Genomic DNA, 18,530 nt, shown 5'->3' on the forward strand with positions numbered 1-18,530 from the left:
ACTGGCTTGACCTCAAAATGCACACATACACTCTTTTCTTCTATACCTTTCTATAGTCACAGTAGCTTTAGAAAATATTTATGTTTAAGGAAAGTCTGTTTCAGACCTTACCCAATGGAGTTTTGTCACTATTAAGAAATCATTATTATAGTAAATAGAATAAAAATTCCTTCAGTTGCTGTGTCACCTTGTGAGCTACTCTTTGCAACAGTTTACTCATTTGTAAATAAAAAGGGGATAACGTGAATAACCTCAAGGATGTTGTGAGAAGAAGATGAAGTAAGACCTGTAAAAGCACCTGAAACAGTACTTTGGCACAGGTAGAGCTCAACAAATGTGAGCTACCATTGGCATCATCATTTTCATGTCTCCATTTATAATGTCTCATCTTAGTATCCTACAAGCTGGGTTCCATGTATTTTTTTTAAAGTAAAATAAAAGGATATCTAAAAGAGGCCCTCTCAGAACCTTATACCAAACCCACAAGAAAGTTTCTATAATTCTTTTTCTCCTATGACATCATCTTGCAAGGCCATAACAGTATGCAAGATTATCTGAGCTTCTTGCTGACACTGAATGTGGGGATATGTGTGGGGAGGTGGGGATGATGGGGCAGCACTGAGTAGTAGTGAGAAAAGGTATAGAAGATAACATAAAAGGCTTTCAGAGCACATAGTTGCAATACTAGTGCGTGGCACCAACAGACACTCTGACAACCCCCAGGAATGCACGGGCAGCCTAAGTGGGTGACGCCAACACATTCCTAAGCTTCCCTTTGGTTACACCACAATTCAGATTGCTTCCTACAGGAATGCAGAATCAGAGAGCAGGCAGTTTTATAGTTCAATTAGGCATATACTTATACTGAGAGCAACTCATATTTATTGAGAACCAACTTTATAAAAGGAAATACGCTGGGCTTTCATAAATTAAATGAAATAATCACAATAATTCTGAAATCTGTATTTCTACTATATATGAAACTGTAGATAATTCTATCTATATCTATAGTTTCATACTGCAATGAAACTATACCTCTATTTTCATAAATGTAGCAGCGTATGTATAAAATAATGTTACACATGTACTAAATGTCAGAACTGAAATTTAAACAGTATTTCCAAGAAAGGGTGTAGACCTTTTTCCACTGTCATGTGAAATACGAGATTGGACTTAAGCATTAGCGCTGGAAATTAGACAACAATCTGTGGAAAACTGGATAAGGCCAATCAGATGATTATGAAGACAGACTGCAGGGTTTATGTAGTACTTCATTCAGTTATCAGTGCAAGGTTATATAGGACAGAGAAGAAGTATTCTTTTAAGAAATTTAATCATTATCTAAACAACTTTATTTGTCTTAAAAAACCCTGAAAACCTATGCTAAAATGCTAACTATGATTACTTCTCACAGAGTATTATATTCACGATGATATTCTGCATTTTCCAGCTGGTGTAAGTTTCACAAGTACAAAACATCTACTCAGTTTTTTAATTCTATTTCATTCCTCTCCTTAAAATAGCTGCCATTTTAGGAACTTTGAATAAACCTCAGAGTCTAACCTAACCATTAAACTGTTACAGAGTGTTTACTACATAGACACAGCTCTGATAAGCACTGCATGTATAAAGTAAAATAAGGCAACTTTTGCCCTCAAGAAGTTCACGATCTGCTGGCGTAGACAAAGCTGCCAAGAAGTAACTGCAGTCTGACATGGGAGTGTGATAACGGAGATCTGTGAAGGAAAGCAGCGTGACTGGAGATGAGGCTGGAAAAGTAGATTAGAACTTTAAAGGCCAAGCTGAGAATTTAGACCTAATTATACATGCAGTAGAGTTCCACTGAAGATTTGAAGTGAAGACCCATGAACACATTTTATTACGTGGATTAAAAGTGGGAAAATAAAAGGTGGAAAATGAAGAATCAATGAGATCGATAGGAAAGTTCTGCAATCATTCAGGCTAGAATTCCTTTCTGGTCAAAGATTTATTAGACATTGATGAAATGCCAAAAACAGGGTTAGGCAGATGAAAACAAATTTGACAAGGTTTTGGTCCCAAAAGCACAATCTGGATGGTGGGGGACACAGGTAAATCAGCAGTAATGGTGAGGGTTAGAAACAGAATAGTGGCTGAAGAGATGAAGAAAAAGAACAGGTTCAAAAGATTATTTCAGGCACAGAAAAATAAGACAAAGTAATTGATCAGATTCAGGACCTGAAGGCAAGACAGGAATCAAGTATGCTTCCTAGTTTCTACCTAAGGTTTGATGCCATTTATGTAACTAGGAAATAAATGAATGAGTTGATATCACCTGCTACTTCATTTCTCTAGAGGCTTCACAAATGAGTTAATAAATTCTCCAGAGGAAAAGCATTATAAATCCTAGGTAGCTTACCATGATCATCGTCTACTGGGCCTGCCTTTGCAGGGAGAACAGTTGGCTCTGTCAGAATATGACAATATTCTGGCACAGGCTAACACTGTCAGAAGGAATCACCTCCACCACAGAAGCTTCCTAGAAGTATTGTGAATTATAAACTATAGATGTGTCATCTTACTGTTTTCTAACTAATAACAGCAAAACAAACAAACAAAAAAAACCCACTATGTATTCCCCACAAGTGTGAGAAATGTTGAGTCTATTTACTATCTGTTCTTAATCTTAGGGCACAATATAGAAGCCTTGTTATTTACTGTTTAAATGTGTGGAAAGCCAGCATTGTGCTAGGTCAGAGACTTTCTGGAGAGGGATGGAGCCTTAAAGACCTGGCAACACAGATCTCAGGAGGAGGTGCTGTCCTGCCTGCAAACTCCAGTGACTCATTCTAACAGAAACCTTGTAGAAGAGCAAGGGCCTCTATGACAACACTCTCCAGTTCCTTCTGTCCCAGGATATGAAACACAGAGGTTGACATTTTAATTAGAATTAGAGGAAAACCTGTTAAAAGAAGCAGTTTTCAAGAAATTAATGATTTTATAGGGAAAGACATACTTGATAAAACTAAATGGCCGTTTAACCAAAATATATGAATATACTTTTAAATATTATTATTTCCAACCAAAATTTGTATCACACTTTACAAGCTTTAGAAAAAATTTGGATAAAGTCACAGAATGATATGCAGGTTATTAAGGGGATTTTTAATGACAAATTTACATTATAATTATGGCATAAAAATTAACCATTAAGCTTTCCTATGGACTGTCACAAATGAGTACACTGGGCAGCCATGAACCAGGGTATGGAATTTTTTTTTTTGTTACAGATACTGCAAATTTATTGCTGCTCAATACTTATGCTGAAAACAAACTGGAAACTAAAAGTATGAGATCAGTTACTCAATTCAATCCAACAGTCATTTAAACATTGGTCCTTGATTAATGTTTTCCTCACAGTTGGTAAGGATATTGGGAAAAGGACACTCATATACTATATATACTATATATATATACTATATATACTCATATACTATATATATATATATATATACATATATATAAAGCTGTTCACTACAACATTACTGAAGAACTAAAGCAACACTATATGTTCATTAATGAAAGAATGGTTAAAGTATGGCACATCTATATTATGGAATACAATAGGCATAGTCTTTAAAAAGAATGAAGCAATAAATGTACTGATAAGGATGAGTGTTTGTAATATAGTAACAGATCACTGGGACAAAGAAGAAGGTGGCAGATCTTTGAGCTTACATAGAATGATCCCTTTTTATTTTTAGAAAATCAGGACCATACAGATGTGGATCATACAGGAATATGACCAAAAGAACACACACTGAACCCTTACCAGTTGTTACTTTGGGAGTGGGGCTGTGTGGTGAAGGAATCTTCATTTTTTACCTTACACACTTCTGAATGGTTTGAAGTGTTTAAAGCTTTTATAGTTTTAAGATGACTAATGACATTTAAACGTTCTACAATGTTTTTGAAAGGCATACCCAATTTACTTCCATTTTATGAATTAATCTGTGAGATAAATTCACCAGAGATTCCATCTTTAAATGTTAAATAGGTAGCCCTCTGAAACTTTGAGAATCTGGAAAACCTTAATACTGTGTTACCATCAGAAGAGCCAACTAGATGGTCAAACCCAAAATGAACTGTTTAGGGTGTGGGTTTAACTCAATATTTAAGTTAAGAGACTAGCAAAGGCTTCTTTGGTAGAGGTATTGAAATTACTTCAGTTAGGAAGCTCCATTGGTGGGAAGTGGAAAAGAAATTGCATTTTATCTCAGTGCTGCTGAGATCAAAACTTACGAAGTCTATTTAGCCGTGAAAGCTGAAAACAAACAAACAAACAAAAAGCCTCAGCAAGGACCGAGAACCAAAATTTAAGCCCCAGACAATGTCCATTAGGAAAAGACAATCTGCTGTGTTGTTAAATTTCAAAGCAAGAAAGAAGGGAGTGGAGGCAATGGGGCTAGGTAAATTAAAAGTCAAAGAATGGGGCTAGTAATCCTAAAGACAATGCCCTTGAGCTTTCAACGTTTGTTTTTTCACTTCTGCAGTGGATCAGACAACCTGAAAGTCAAGTAGAGCGAAGGCAGTGGTGACGATTTTCCAAACTACCTTCAAATTTTCTCTGAAGCCACGGCAGTAAATTACTTCTTCCCTTTCTCGTTCTCTAAGGACCCAGCCTGGGAATATCTGTCAGCCTCCACATTATGCTGGAGAACGACACGGGCAGTCAACGAGCGACAGGGGAGACTAAGAGAGGCACACTTCCCTTTCAAAGACGGAGCAAATCCGTAGAGCTGGGAGCAGTGGCCAGTCAGCCACTGGAAATCCGCTCAAACCCAAATGAAACTTTTCTTCTAAGGCCACACCAATCACCCGAAGGCGGGGGCTGGGCACTGTCAAGGAAAAACTGCTAATCCCGGAGTTACAACCACACATGCGCGGACCTGACTTGACTCATACCCAGCTGATAGCGAGTGCAAAGCTGGGAGTTTAAAACGGGAAGACCAAACGCTCAGGGAGCGTTCCGGGGAAAGCCACTTCAACCCGTTGGCTCTTCCCTTCCCAGACAGCCCCCACCAAGAAGCTGACTCCGACCTCACCGCGTCCCGCTGAGTCCCGTCCTGGGCACCCCAGAGTCCAGGTGGCTCTAGGGCTGGCAGGCGCCCGGGGGCCGCCTGGCCATCACCTGCACTCCCGGTCGGAGGGAGAAGTAAGCAAAGCACTTGCACCTCAGGACCCCTGTACTCACCCCCATAACTGACACTCCCGGCTCGGCTACGGCTGCCCTCACCGCCCTCCTCCCCTTGGGTAGCAGCCACCTGGGCCTTGGAAGCAGCCATTACACCGCTGAGCAATGAAGGGAGGGCCGCGGTGAGGTTCCGAGCCAATGGACACGCGTCTGCAGGCGAACTCCCGGACAACGCGCCGTTTCCTCCCCGCCCACGCCTCGGCGACACGTTCTGGGCCAATAGGGCTTGGCGGGCGGGGCCCACTCCCCGCCCCCAGGTCCTGGTGCCACGCCCCCTTCCGGGACGGAGACGTTCTGAACTACGATTCCCAGCGTGCTGCGGTGCGCTGGGCGGGCAGCGCCGGTGGGGGCGCCGGCGGGCGGGGGTGCGCCCGAGAGTGCCCCGGCGTGTTCGCTTAGTTCAGTGAATCAGAACAATGACTGCGCCGCTGGGTCCCCAAGAGCGCGTCCGGGCACTGTGAGCAGCCGCCGCCTGCAGAGCTGCGGGCGGCGCAGCCTTGGGCGCGCGGTGTCAACGCCGGACTCGGGAGTCTCCAGCGCAGACCCTGCCCAGCCTCCGCAGCCCGCGCGGAGTCGCCGGGCTCCAGCGCTGCAGCCACTGCTCGGGAACCGTGCATTGTGTCGGAGAAGGCGCGGGGATTACAAAGCAGAGACCCCCGGACCCGCTCTAGCCATGTGGATACCTACGGAGCACGAGAAATACGGCGTGGGTAAGTCTCCGCGGGGCGAACTTTTATTCCTCTCGGCCGGAGTGGCTGTGCATTTCGCGTCCTTGCCCCCGCGCCCCTCTCGCTCCGCGCGGCAGGAAATGCCTAATCCTGGCTTCGAGCTGCGGGTCTGGGGCTTTGCCGAACCAGCGCCGGGCAGAGGGGTGCGCGTCGGGGTCTCGCTCCTCAGAACCCGGTTGGCGCTCCCCGCACGGGTCCCCGGAGCGCGGGGACAGCTGAGGGGCGCGCGCGGCCAGCCGGCCCGCTGCGGGCTCTGCCTGCGGAGTTTGGAGTGGCGACGGGGCGTGTGTGTCAAGTTGGAAGGGGAGAGGAAAAGGCGTTCCTCTCGCTCTTCCCCTTCTCCCCAAAGACAGCAATGGGCTGCAAAGATTTCCCAGGCTTGGGAGAGACCACAGCCGCGCGGAGAGGTCGCCCCCGAAACAGAGGGAAGCGCAAACCCTTCCCTCTGACGCCCTTCGACATTCCGGAGTGCGGAATGTGGCGCGGTGCTCCGGGGCGCTCTGACAGACCGAACCTGGCCCGGCGCCCTCCGCGCTCTCGTCCGGGTTTGCGGAGTGTGTGCCGAGGGGCTGGGGCATTGGTACATTTCAACGTCTGCGCCGCTCGGCTCCCTGTTCTTTGGAGGGGAACCGGTATTTCGGCGATGTTTTTACTTCTGGCCACCCTTTCAGCCCGGGGTGAGCGTGGTGGGGGTGGTGGTGGAGGACAGCTGTAGAGTGATAATGGGGAGGGGAAATCGGCAAGCCTGGATCTTCCAGGCGGAGAGACAGCTTTTAGGCAAGGACTACCCCGACACTGGCGTTCGGAGGGAAAGGAACAGGGTAGCGCTCGCTGTGCTGTGCAAAGGTGAACAACAAAGGACATTAATGTTGACTGATGAATACGGGAGTCTCCCTTCCTTTCCCTCCTCCCATTTCAGGCCGATTACAGTTCCCGTTTTTGTTGTTTGATTTCAGCTGGGTCGCCTTGACAGTTGCTCCTTTAAGGATTGTGACTACTAAGAAGCCAGGCTCTGACAAGCCGGCAGTAGCCAAATACAATTATAACCTCTCAGAAGGTCTAACAGGGAGAAAGCATTATGCATTATATTAACAATCCTTATTCCTATAATGTCCCGTCCTGCCGACTGGAATACTTTATTATTATCATTTTTTAATTGGGTACAGGTTTAGTGATTTAGATGATATGTAGGTATCTACCTATGTTCTAAATCCATTTTCCTATAATTAAAAAATTTGGAAAGCCTTTCCAGGGAGTCATGGTCACAGGGGATTTTTTCTTTTTTTCAATTTCACCTGGGGATAGGACTTTGGACTCCACTGAAAAGATTGTATGATTAAAAAAAGTCATGCCCATATTTTACATTAGCTTCCATTCCTGACTGTGGCTGGTTAGTGAGACAATAGTTTGTCCTGGACTCATCTTCCTGAAAGGGTTCCAGCTTTCCCTCAACTTAGAGTATAAAGGGAACCTTTGCCAGGCACTCTTCTGGAAAGGAGTAGGTATTGTTGGTTATTCTCTTCACTCTCTCCCTGTTTGGGAGTAGATTAACCCTTGCTAGGAAAAGGCATTGCTTTTGCTGAATTGGTGAGGAACTGGAGCTTTCCCTGATCTGCGGGTTTCACACTCAGCGGCAGAAGCACAGACCATCTAGCAACACTGTCCTGCTTGGCGTCATCCCAGATGTTGCTTTCTTCCAAGTGTTAAATTATACAGATTATGGATGGGATTTATTTTCTCGGTTTCTTTATGTGCCAGGTCACAGCTGGGGTGCTGGTATCAATTAGTTCTTCTCTCGCCTTTCTTTACAAGCTGTGGGCAGAGGCTTAAAACACACTCTGGGGTTTCCTGGAATGGTAAACCGGATATTATCAGTCAAGTGTTTTGGGCTGCCGCAGACATCTCGCTTTTGGGTGGTTGTGATTTGGCTGCAGAGTAGGGGGAGGTGGAAGGGTGAGCACACCTTTAGGAAGAGGAGGTTGAGATGAGAGATGAGAAAAGAGGGGTCTGTTGTGCTCATTTATACAATATTACCCATATAGGAATGTTAATCATCTTTTATTATTAATTTTGGAGCATTTGGCTTATAGAAAGCGTAACTGTTTTTTAGAATCCATCTGTTAGGCGTGTGTGTGTTGTGAAAATCTTGCTAGGATATTTGTGTGTGGACTTTATTTCTCACCATAAAGAGCACTATTTGTAGCTTTCTATGCTGCACAAAAATTTTTTTAACCTTGTTTACTGTATGTGCTTTTCTCATATAGTTTTTATAAGTACTAAAGAAAATATGTTTTATGGGCCCAAATAGTTACCAGGTAGTGATTCAGTTTCCTCATTTTTTGAAAGAAATCAATTTCTGTAACTTGGAATACCTGAAGTTTAAGTGCAAATGGTGTATTTCTACAATGATGTTTCTTATCTACCATCAATTATGAGGAGATAATTCTGTGTCCTTAAATCTGTGTTTGCTTCAAGTAACATTCTCTAAACATGGATAAAATTACTTGAATTTCATACCTGTAGTAAGATGTATCAGAGATAGAAATTCTTTTTCAAACCTAATGTGTGGGTTCTGTCTCCTCCATTTAGTTGATCAGTGCTCTTAAAACAATGTATATTTCGTCATATACCTGAGTGTTATGGTCTATGAAATTAGAAAGCTATAGTGATAAAGCTGTAGTCCTGACAGATAGGGAACCTTGTTTCTTTGAAAACATATTAGCAGGCACAGTGAGAGGCATATTTTGGGAGATTCTGGTTAGCTCTTGGTCCTAGTTTAGGTACTGCTGACAGCTGTGTGACCTTAGGTAAACCGCTTATCCTTTCTGGGTGTCAGTCTCTGGGTCAAATGATATCCAGGGTCCTTCCCAGTACTAATTATGTAGGGCTTTTCCAGACAAATGTGTCCTTTGGTTAGGAGAACATGTCCACAGCATAGAGATTGTTATGAGAAAGACACTTTGCTGTGACACATTCCACATGGTTTTTAACTAAGATCAGAAATCAGAGGTAAGCAAAAACTATGTGGCAAGCTGCCAAACTGAGGTGATGGTTGCTCACTTTCTCAGTCTGTTTCATTCTCCCTCTCCAGGAGGAACTCTGTGGGCAGTGACTAAAGCATTCTTGATCGCCCTCTCCAAATTCCTCACTGTTACTACCTGCCTCCTGCATGCTCTCCTCTGTCTTACTCACCTCCCCTCTCTTAAAAAGGTGGAATTAGTCACAGAGAAAGTTAAGACTGTTGCACATCTATTTTTGCATTCATTTGTTCAGTGGGCATTTAGGCATAGCGTTCCCAGGTGAGCTAGTCAGTCTTACTGAGCTGCCAACTGCACCTCCCAACCCCAGCCAGATAATTTACTTGTGTGAGCCTCGTTCAGCTTTGAGGGGGAATATGGTCTGGAATGCTCAGTGTAGGAAAAACCAGGACACTCATGAGAAAAAGGTCAAAACAAGCTGCTCTGAAGGTAGTCAATGTTATTTTAAAATTTAAGTATTTGAGTGCTGGTATCTCTGAGTCCTTCCAAATTATCCTGTGCCTCATTTCTCTTGAAGTGGTGTTCTTAACTCATCTGAGTAGGAATCCTATTCCTTTTAAAGCTCCTTCTGTTTCAGTGGCAGAGGAACCTCCTAGGGTTCTTTAGACTGTCTTTTCCCTCAGAAGGGTACTTTAATGATAGCTTGTGTGGGAGAGTTATGAGGGAGTGTGCTGTCCTCTGAGCTGTTTTCCATTTCTTAGCAGTGTCCTTAAAATGTTTCCTACTTGTGATACTGTGATGTGTCCAGATACATGTATAGCTAAATAACGATGTGCCGCCTGGAATTGTTTGTGGCATTTAGAGTCTGGCACAGGAGTCTAAACTTTAAGTGGGAAGCAAAGAGTGGTGATTTATATCTCCAAGTGAAGTGCCACTGAAGGGGTGGAGGGATGGCAGCTGATGTCCTTGATCTGGCCTCCTGTGGGAATAGCCTATAAACAGGTTTCCCTCTTTTGGTTATGATTCCTTCCTGAGGCCCCACAGAAACACAGAGATGCTACTTTTTCTCTAGTCTTGTTCCTGGCCACCCCCTACCCCACACCCCAGAGGCTGTACAGTAGGTACAACAAAAGAGATTATACAAATTTCAAGAGACGGTTTTCCTGTGTCTGGGCTTTACGTACTAGGAGACTACATTTTTGGATTTTTCTTTGATACAGTATGTCCAGATTTCTAGCAGAGTGACTTTATGCTGTGAGTGTATATGGCATAGAAACATTAAACTCTAAAAAAAAAACCAACCAAAATAATGTAATTATAATGTATTAATACAGTGTTTTATAGTTGACAAGGTGCTGTAAAATTACCTTATTTGGATCTACTGTCTGAAGTAGAATGATAATTTCCATTTAAGAGATGAGCAAGCAACTTCATAGAGGTTAGGTGATATACTTTAAATGAGTGGCTTTTAATATCATTTTACTATCATTAATAGTAAGAAATATATTTGATTTCTTGACCTGATATATACATAAACACTACTGGTACCACCCAGCACCAGCCCACACATCTGTAAGTGAACAATATTTGCTCATGTGCCATGTGATGTTCTGTTCTTTTTCATTAAAAACAAAATGCTTATTCCTAACTTGACTTCCTGACTCATGAATGGGTCCTGACCCACGAGCCATGAAAAACTCTGCTCTAGATGCCACATTTGTGATATAGGAAGGACTGGGATTCAGACTTTGTTGAGTTTCTTTTATTCATTCATGATACTGTTTTTTGCTATTTTAACATTTAGATAGTTCAGTTTATTTTTACTTAGAATTTAATAAGCAATGTAAATCAAAGTCCTTTTATATAATCTCATTAAAGATGGAACAAATATCCAAAGCCGTCACATACATTGTGTAAGTTGTCTCTTTAAGTTCAGGTTTGTCTTCCTGCTAAGATCTCTTTGACAAGGCCTAGGATCAACTGCATAATGAACAATTTTGGATTTTTCTGTACTATTTCCTTTGACAGTGATCTCTGGCTGTTATAACATAAGAATAAATATAATGATCTGATTAGATATATTGCCAGTTGTATGAGTAACACGCATCTTTCTTTTCTCCCTTTTTTTATGTATATGCTGATCATTATTAGAAGCAACAAGGCAACTTGAATAACTTGTTTTCTTAAAAAACTGGACTGGTAAGCTTATTTGGCCAGAGTACATAAACTGCTAAAGAATAAAGAAGTAGAGTTCCTCAAGCCTATGTTTATTTAACCAATATGAATTTACTAAAGGAACAACTCTTTTACTCTCTGAGACTTAACAGAAAAGTGTGCTAAGATATCGTGGGATACCTAGTAAGTAAATAATCACCAAAAAAAAGCGTGAATGCTTTTTGGTGACAAAGTTGCAGTAAAATTGATACACATTATCCTACTGTTGTATAGAATATTATCATAATTCTCTCAGAAACCATATATATATATATATATATGATATATATATACACACACATACATGCACACGTATAAATTCATTGTACATATAAAACAGCATATGTGGAGCACTTTTTCACATGCAAAACATAGTTCCAAGAGCTTGTCTTGGGCTGTCATTTAATTCTTGCACCAGTTCCACAAGGGAAGATTCAGTTATCACACATATTTTACAGGAAACCTGAGTCAGAGAGAGGTTAAGTAACTTGTCTAAGGTCACACAGGAAATGGTGAAGCTAGGATTGGAATCCAAAAAGTCTTACACCGAGCCTGCTGTCTTAGCCACTATGCTTAATATGACTTTTAAGAGCAGGCGTTTGAGATCAGTAATCCCAAAGTTTACGTGAAAAAAAATCAGTAGCAACAAAATGTTTTATGTGCAGCATGATTCCTTGCCATGGTGTTTGTGAAACAACACAAATGTCAATAATGGAATAGTTTAATCACTTTTGGTTATCAGCACATCAGAGTATTATATAGTCATGAAATGGGATAATTTCATAAATAAATCAATTTCTAAAATATATTCCAGGTATCTAGTGTTAAGTGACAAAATAAATCAAAGTAAATATAGACTGGTTGAAACTACAGGAAATGTGTAGCATATAGAGAAGATGCAGTTAATGAGTAGATGAGAATTATTCTTTTGTTACAATATAGAGATTATCAGCACATTAAAAAATTCCTTTTGATTGGAAATATGAGCAATATTAAAACTTCAAAGCATGCATATTGTTGCGTATGGCAGGGGTGGTGGCATAAAGATGAGTAAAGAGAGATGATTGCAGTTGATAGGGCAGAGTAGAGAGGTTAGCACCTGAACCAGGTTAGCAATCCTTGCATTGTGAAATGTGGGTGGATCTGAGATGTTTAGGAGACTGAAGCAGCAGGGCTTGGTAATTGGATATGAGGAGTTAGGGAAAGGAAGAAGTACAGGGTGACTTCTTGTTTTCTGGCTTGAACAGCTGGGTATATAAAGGTACTTTTCAACAAAAGACACATTTTGGTAGGCGGGGTGCAGGCTTATGGTTTAAGGTTAATGTTTTGTTTGGCCACTTAGAGTTTCCCTGTCAAATGTGCAGGTGGTGATACTTAGTAGGAAGTCTGTCTGGAGCAGAGCAGAGCAGAGAGGTTTGGGGCTGTAGAGTGTGATTAAAGAGTCATTTGGTTTATGTGCGTTGGGTGAAGTGATCAACCTAGATATGACTTTATTAATTGTATTGACTTCAATTATGTAGACAGCATGTCCAGTCTAAGTTTTAAAATGACAGGCCCAAAATTTCCAAAGAGCAGTCATCTTGAAGCAATTTATCACTATGTGTACAGGGGACTCTAAAGTAGGAAATACTAGCTGTTCATGTAGAGTTGGTAGTAACCTAAATTTTATGGTCTCTTCTTGCTTCTCATTAGTGCACTGCCTGGCTAAGGCATTAGTTATTTCTGTTTCTGTGACACTTCTCTCCCAAGCAAATAAAAATCATGCCAGACTGTGTGTATGTTTGTGAGATTTCTCCAACAGAATGTTGAAAAACAGAATGCACAAATAACCTTTCAATAAATAAGATTTACACATTCCTCGAACAGTATGTAAGTATAAACAGAGAAAATGCTCAGATATCCAAAGTAATATATTTGCACCTTCAGATAATTGTTTTTTTGTGTGTGGTAAATATGTAATACCACTTAGGAACCACAAAGTCAGATTTATAATTCTTAAAGTTACATCATTGCACCCCTGAAAAACATGTGATTGGGAGTAAGGGATTCCAGTTTAAGAGGACACTGGGCTCCCTTCTGCTAACATAGTCTGTTACAACTCCCCACTGAAATATCAATAAATGCACACAAAGAGGCAAACATTAATAATACTAAAAATTAAGTTTGACAAATAACCTGTTGCCAAAATTTGGGAGGAATTTCCCCAAAGTAGGTGGAACTGAACTAAGAAAACCAGTTGGTGGCTTCTCTCTGCTTTCCCTCATAAAGCAGAACATCTGCACGGACCTCAATGACCTGGGAAGGAAGACCCACTGCCCTTGCCCACTGTCACTGGCTTAGAGGCCAGGTCAGTACATTCAACTTAGCGTGTAGTCTTTACTGCCTGAGGCATCTGTGGTCCTCTTCCCACCCTGTCTTGGTATTTTAGTTGAGAGAGAATCACTTCCAGAAACAACTGGGATTGGAAGGGGTAGGTGGGTGGGTGGGGAGAAAGGAGTCCATAGAGGATGCCAGTTTGTCTTTGAGAAGTCAACTATGGTCTTCAAAAGAAAAGTGATTTTATGGGTGCCCTTAAAGTGCTGCAGTAATCAAGTATATTAGATATTATAATTTGCAGTCTATTGGGCTAGTTTAGAAAAAGAAACAGTGGGATAAGAGATGATTTCATCTGAATTGCCAAAAACCATGGCATGTGGTACATGATGACTGTAACGGAGAACTTGCCTGGGGAGCTCTGCACATCAACCAGACTTTGAGGAAAGACCTGTAGGTGGGACTGAACCCTTACCTTTATTTTTAGCCCATCCACAGCACTACAGAGAGGGTCAAGACCGAGGTTGCATCAATCAGTGATCACATTTGCATCCCTACAGAAGAAAGAAAACAGCTAAATCTGGAAACAGGCATCTGTCACTTCCTAATGAACTAAACTATAGCTGTTTCTCAGCTGGGGAGGAAGAGGGAAGAGCATGGTACTTACATGAGAGGCTGTTGGAAACTACCAACACACATGTATATTCTCCACCCCCACTCATGTTACCTGCCAGCGTGCCAGAAAGAGAAGATTGGTAGATGGGTGGTTGACTGAACCCTTCAGGATATGAAATTAGCAAGTCTTCCTAGGTGAATTTGATAACCACTCCTCTGGGAAGTTGCAGACCCTTTGCATGAACCAAGCAGTTTATTGTTCAGTTTTGTGAGTGTATTAATTGGGCATTAACCTGAAAAATGTCTCCCTGAAATCTTTAAGCAGAAATGTAAAGATTTGGTTATATGTGTTTTCTTTTTAACTCTTAAATGGAAGAATCTTGTCGGTCATTGGTGACCAGAGGTGAACATGTTTAGGAATATGAGCATGCATGTATGAGAGGCAACTAAAAATAACCCCAAGCCGGGTCTTGGGGAGAGGAGAGAGTGTGTTGGCCACTCTCCTGAGGTGTCCATAGTTGGTTGAAGAGTCTATTGGTTATGGAGCTTCCTTGGTCACAGGCTTATGGTTTACCTGGGCACTTGAAGAGAGGAAAATCCAAAAATGAATATAGGCAGGTCTATAAGAATGAAGAGAGTGCAAATTTGAGATTTTTCTCCAGAAATCTGGATGATAAACTAACAAGATGGATTCCTGTCAAATTTCACACACAGCACAAGTTTGCCCCTTCCTCATTTTTTTTTCAAGGAGAATCATAGTTGTATTAATTGCACTCTACATTTCATTTAATACTGCCATCCATAATTTATAGAAATTGATTCAGAAGACCAAATATTTATATTCTTGGCCTCATTTTAGAAGAGGAAATATTATGTATAAATTATGTAAAAATGATGGTAATGAGGTTTTAAGATGGGAAAATACTTATGGGAAGTGAAGAATTGGGAAACAACCTGTTAAAGTTTTGTTAACAATTGTTGCAGTTTGAGGTGGTCTTTTCTTTTTCAACATTCTTCTTTTTAATAATTTCCAAAATTAGCATGAATTTCTTTTATGATAATTATATAAACTCTTTTGTACAAGTCAAGCATTATTACCTATATAGAGATTCCTGTCAGGATTAGAGGTTAAACTGGTAGATGCTGAATGTGGAATGCCTGAGTTTAGTTTAGTCGTTTATGCCCAGAAGTACTCGGTTCCAGGGTTTCAAAGTGGCTTTCCTTACTATACTGGCTTGATTACTTCTGATGTCCCTGCCCTATGCATTCTCCAATGGCCGTGCTGAAGCTCTGCTTTCAGATGGCCTTTGGGTGTAAGTCTTTGGGGAAAAAAAAAAAAGCCCTAATCCTTCTTCAAAGGAATTCACCTAAGATAAAAATCTGCTCTGTCCATGAGGTGTTGGTTTATAAGATGGACCTTGGTGTCACTGCTCACTTTCCATTGTTCTGTAAACTGTCCTGTGAGACCGTGAGCCCTGAGATAATTTATGCAGGAGACACTTATCAACATAAAGGGTCAACAACTTCAAGAGGTTTTTATTTAGCAGTTAGGGGGAATAATTGGGTATTCATGGGTGTTAATGGTCTGAATGTGCTCCCCCCACCCTGCAAATTCATATGTTGAAGCTTTAATCCCCAGAATGGCTGTATTTGTGGTAAGAAAGTAATTAAGGTTAAATGAGGTCATAAAGGTGGGGCCCTAATTGGACCAGATTAGTGTCCTTATAGGAAGATACCCTAGAGAGCTTCTTACTCTCTCCACACATGAGCACAGAAGAAAGGCCATCTACAAAGTCAGGAGGAGGACTCTGGTCAGGAACTGATCCGGCCAGACCTTGTTAATGGACGTTCAGCCGCTAATAAAATAAATGTCTACTTCAGCCACCCAGTCTGTGGTATCTTGTTAGGGCAGCATGAGCAGAATAAATCAATAGATTAGAGCAGTTTTAGGCACTGTAGAAAGAGGGACAAAGAAAATAAAAGCAGAATCCTGGATCTCAGTGTAGCAGATGAAACCACTGCAGGCCCTTTGCATGGTCTGAGTGAGATCTTGCTCCCCTGGCTCATCCTTGGAAGCACAGACTTACCGAGTCAAGCTGTTTGATAATCATTATCTACTAATAACTCTGGGCATATGTTTAGTTGAATAATGGCATTTTTACAAAGTTGCCCACATTGTCTTAAGTCATCAAATCACTTTGGGTGCCTTCACAACAACCAATGAAGTAGGGTCTTGAAATGCTTCCTTTCTCCCTGCTATCATTATTTATTAAAAACCTGGGGAGACATAGAAGTTAACATTTAAAAATGATAGCTGAAGTTTTATTACATGGAAATTTGGGTGGGGACATCACTTTGGTGTACTTTAGTTTTGAAAGGCCTAGATATTGAATGCCAGGTTCCTGAGGGAGAGTAAAACTTTTTCTCTCATTTCCTGTCTTTAAGTATGTATTTCCTGACAGCAGGTAGTACATCCCTCTAAGAGTTTTCTTGCTGCATGCTTTTGTTTTCCCTAGTGGTAAGTGTAAAGACATATCATATGACACATGACAGGAAAACATGTGTTTGATGATTATTGGGAATGCCTACTATGTATAAGGCATTGCGCTAGCTTGATGGGGCATTCAGAGAGGCGGAGAACTAGATCCTTGGACAAGAGAAGCTGCTAAAAGTGTTTGATAGTTTATCTGATTAAATTTATAGAACATTTTTTCAAGGTAGATGTTACCTATTTAAAAATATATATACTTGGTATGGCAGTACCTAAACATATCGCAAAGAAATCAGTGTGAAGGTTAAGTCAGATATTTCCCCTCAAGCTTGAAAGTGGAGATAAGGACTTGGGACAGTGATATTACTTGCTTGTGAGCCTGAGGAAACAGCCCTGAAGAGGGAGTGTCTCATATCCTGGAAAACTCCGAACTTGTACAGAAGAATAGATGTTTCTTTTTAAGATACTCCCCACAGAAGTGAGTCACCAGCTGCTGAGATTGTCCAGTATAAACACCTGAGTGGAGCTGTGCTTTAAATAGCTGGAAGACCTTCTTCCTTTTCCTACTGGCTAATCTCCCCACCCTCCCCCCACCAATGCATTCCTCTCACCTGACTGGTGCTGAGTATCTTAGACAATGGTCTGTCTTTTTTGTGGTTTCCTTTTAAGATGGGGCAGAGGAAGGAAGCTGCATTCAGTATTTATTATTCTCCTTCAAGAGATTTTGGGAGCCATAAATAAAAATCAGTTTTCTGTAATTTAAACATATACTAAGAATGGGCAGGCAAAGGAAAAACTAACTTTAAGATGAGTACTAATGGGGCTTGGCCTATGTGATGGCCCTCTGCATACACTCTAAGCCTTGCAGCAGATTGAGAGAGAGCAACTGATTTGGTCTGGGTGACTGAACTGGGTAGTGGTAGAGCTGAGATGCTAATACACTGTGCAGGTCTGAAGCCTGTGGCGGTGTCATGGCGCCACATACTACATGTACATAGATAGGACTGTCACCAGAATAGGGGGTTCCATGGAGAGTGGTGAAGAAATTGTTCACCATACTTTACTTTTCTTTTTTATTAAGGTATCATTAATATAGAATCTTATGAAGGTTTCACATGAGCAACATTGTGGTTACTACATTCACCCATATTATCAAGTCCCCCCCACATATCCCATTGCAGTCACTGTCTATCAGCATAGTAAGATGCTATGGAGTCACTACTTGTCTTTTCTGTGCTATACTGCCTTCCCCGTGCCTCCCCTATATTATAGGTGCTAATCATAATGCCCCTTAATCCCTTTCTCCCTCCATCTCCACCCCCTTTCCCTTTGATGACCACTCTTCCCTTCTTGGAGTCTGTGAGTCTGCTGCTATTTTTGGAGTCCTTCAGTTTTGCTTTGTTGTTATACTCCACAAATGAGTGAAATCACTCCACAAATGAGTAAACTCATTTGGTACATGTCTTTCTCCACCTAGCTTATTTCACTGAGCATAATACCTTCTAGCTCCATCCATGTTGTTGCAAATGGTAGGATTTGTTTTCTTCTTATGGCTGAATAGTATTACATTGTGTATATGTACCACATCTTCTTTATTCATTCAGCTATTGATGGACACTTGGGTTACTTCCATGTCTTGGCTATTGTAAATACTGCTGCAATAAACATAGCGGTGCATATATCTTTTTAAATCTGTGATCTTGCTTTCTTTGGCAGTATAGCACAGAGAAGACAAGTAGTGACTCCATAGCATCTTACTATGCTGATGGACAGTGACTGCAATGGGATATGTAGGGGGGACTTGATAATATGGGTGAATGTAGTAACCACAATGTTGCTCATGTGAAACCTTCATAAGATTCTATATTAATGATACCTTAATAAATTCCTAGGAGTGGAGTTCCTGGGTCAAATGGCATTCTATTTTTAGTTTTTTGAGAAACCTTCATATTGCTTTC

At 41.3% G+C, this 18,530-nt stretch overlaps 2 protein-coding genes across 5 annotated transcripts in view; one reads left to right on the forward strand and one right to left on the reverse strand.

Annotated features, from left to right (window-relative positions):
• ZNF277 (zinc finger protein 277) overlaps positions 1 to 6,606 on the reverse strand; it is a 129,804-nt gene extending 123,198 nt beyond the window's left edge. The window contains exon 1 of one of the 2 annotated variants that reach the window (XM_073238583.1): positions 5,921 to 6,606. Coding sequence is in view for 1 of the 2 variants with exons in the window: in XM_073238582.1 (XP_073094683.1) it covers positions 5,234 to 5,324 (91 nt within the window). In the remaining variant the exon portion in view is untranslated. Of the gene's footprint in view, positions 1 to 5,233; positions 5,410 to 5,920 lie in introns of those variants that run through there. The other variant, XM_073238582.1, reaches the window with a different exon arrangement.
• Positions 5,478 to 18,530, forward strand: part of DOCK4 (dedicator of cytokinesis 4) — a 401,868-nt gene continuing 388,815 nt past the window's right edge. The window contains exon 1 of one of the 3 annotated variants that reach the window (XM_037027398.2): positions 5,478 to 5,943. In XM_037027398.2, coding sequence (XP_036883293.1) covers positions 5,907 to 5,943 — 37 coding nt within the window. In that variant the 5' untranslated portion in view covers positions 5,478 to 5,906. The remainder of the gene's footprint in view (positions 5,944 to 18,530) is intronic. The other 2 variants (XM_037027395.2, XM_037027396.2) reach the window with 2 other exon arrangements.

This window comes from Manis javanica, chromosome 6, assembly GCF_040802235.1.
Source record: "Manis javanica isolate MJ-LG chromosome 6, MJ_LKY, whole genome shotgun sequence".
Lineage (NCBI taxonomy): Eukaryota > Metazoa > Chordata > Mammalia > Pholidota > Manidae > Manis > Manis javanica.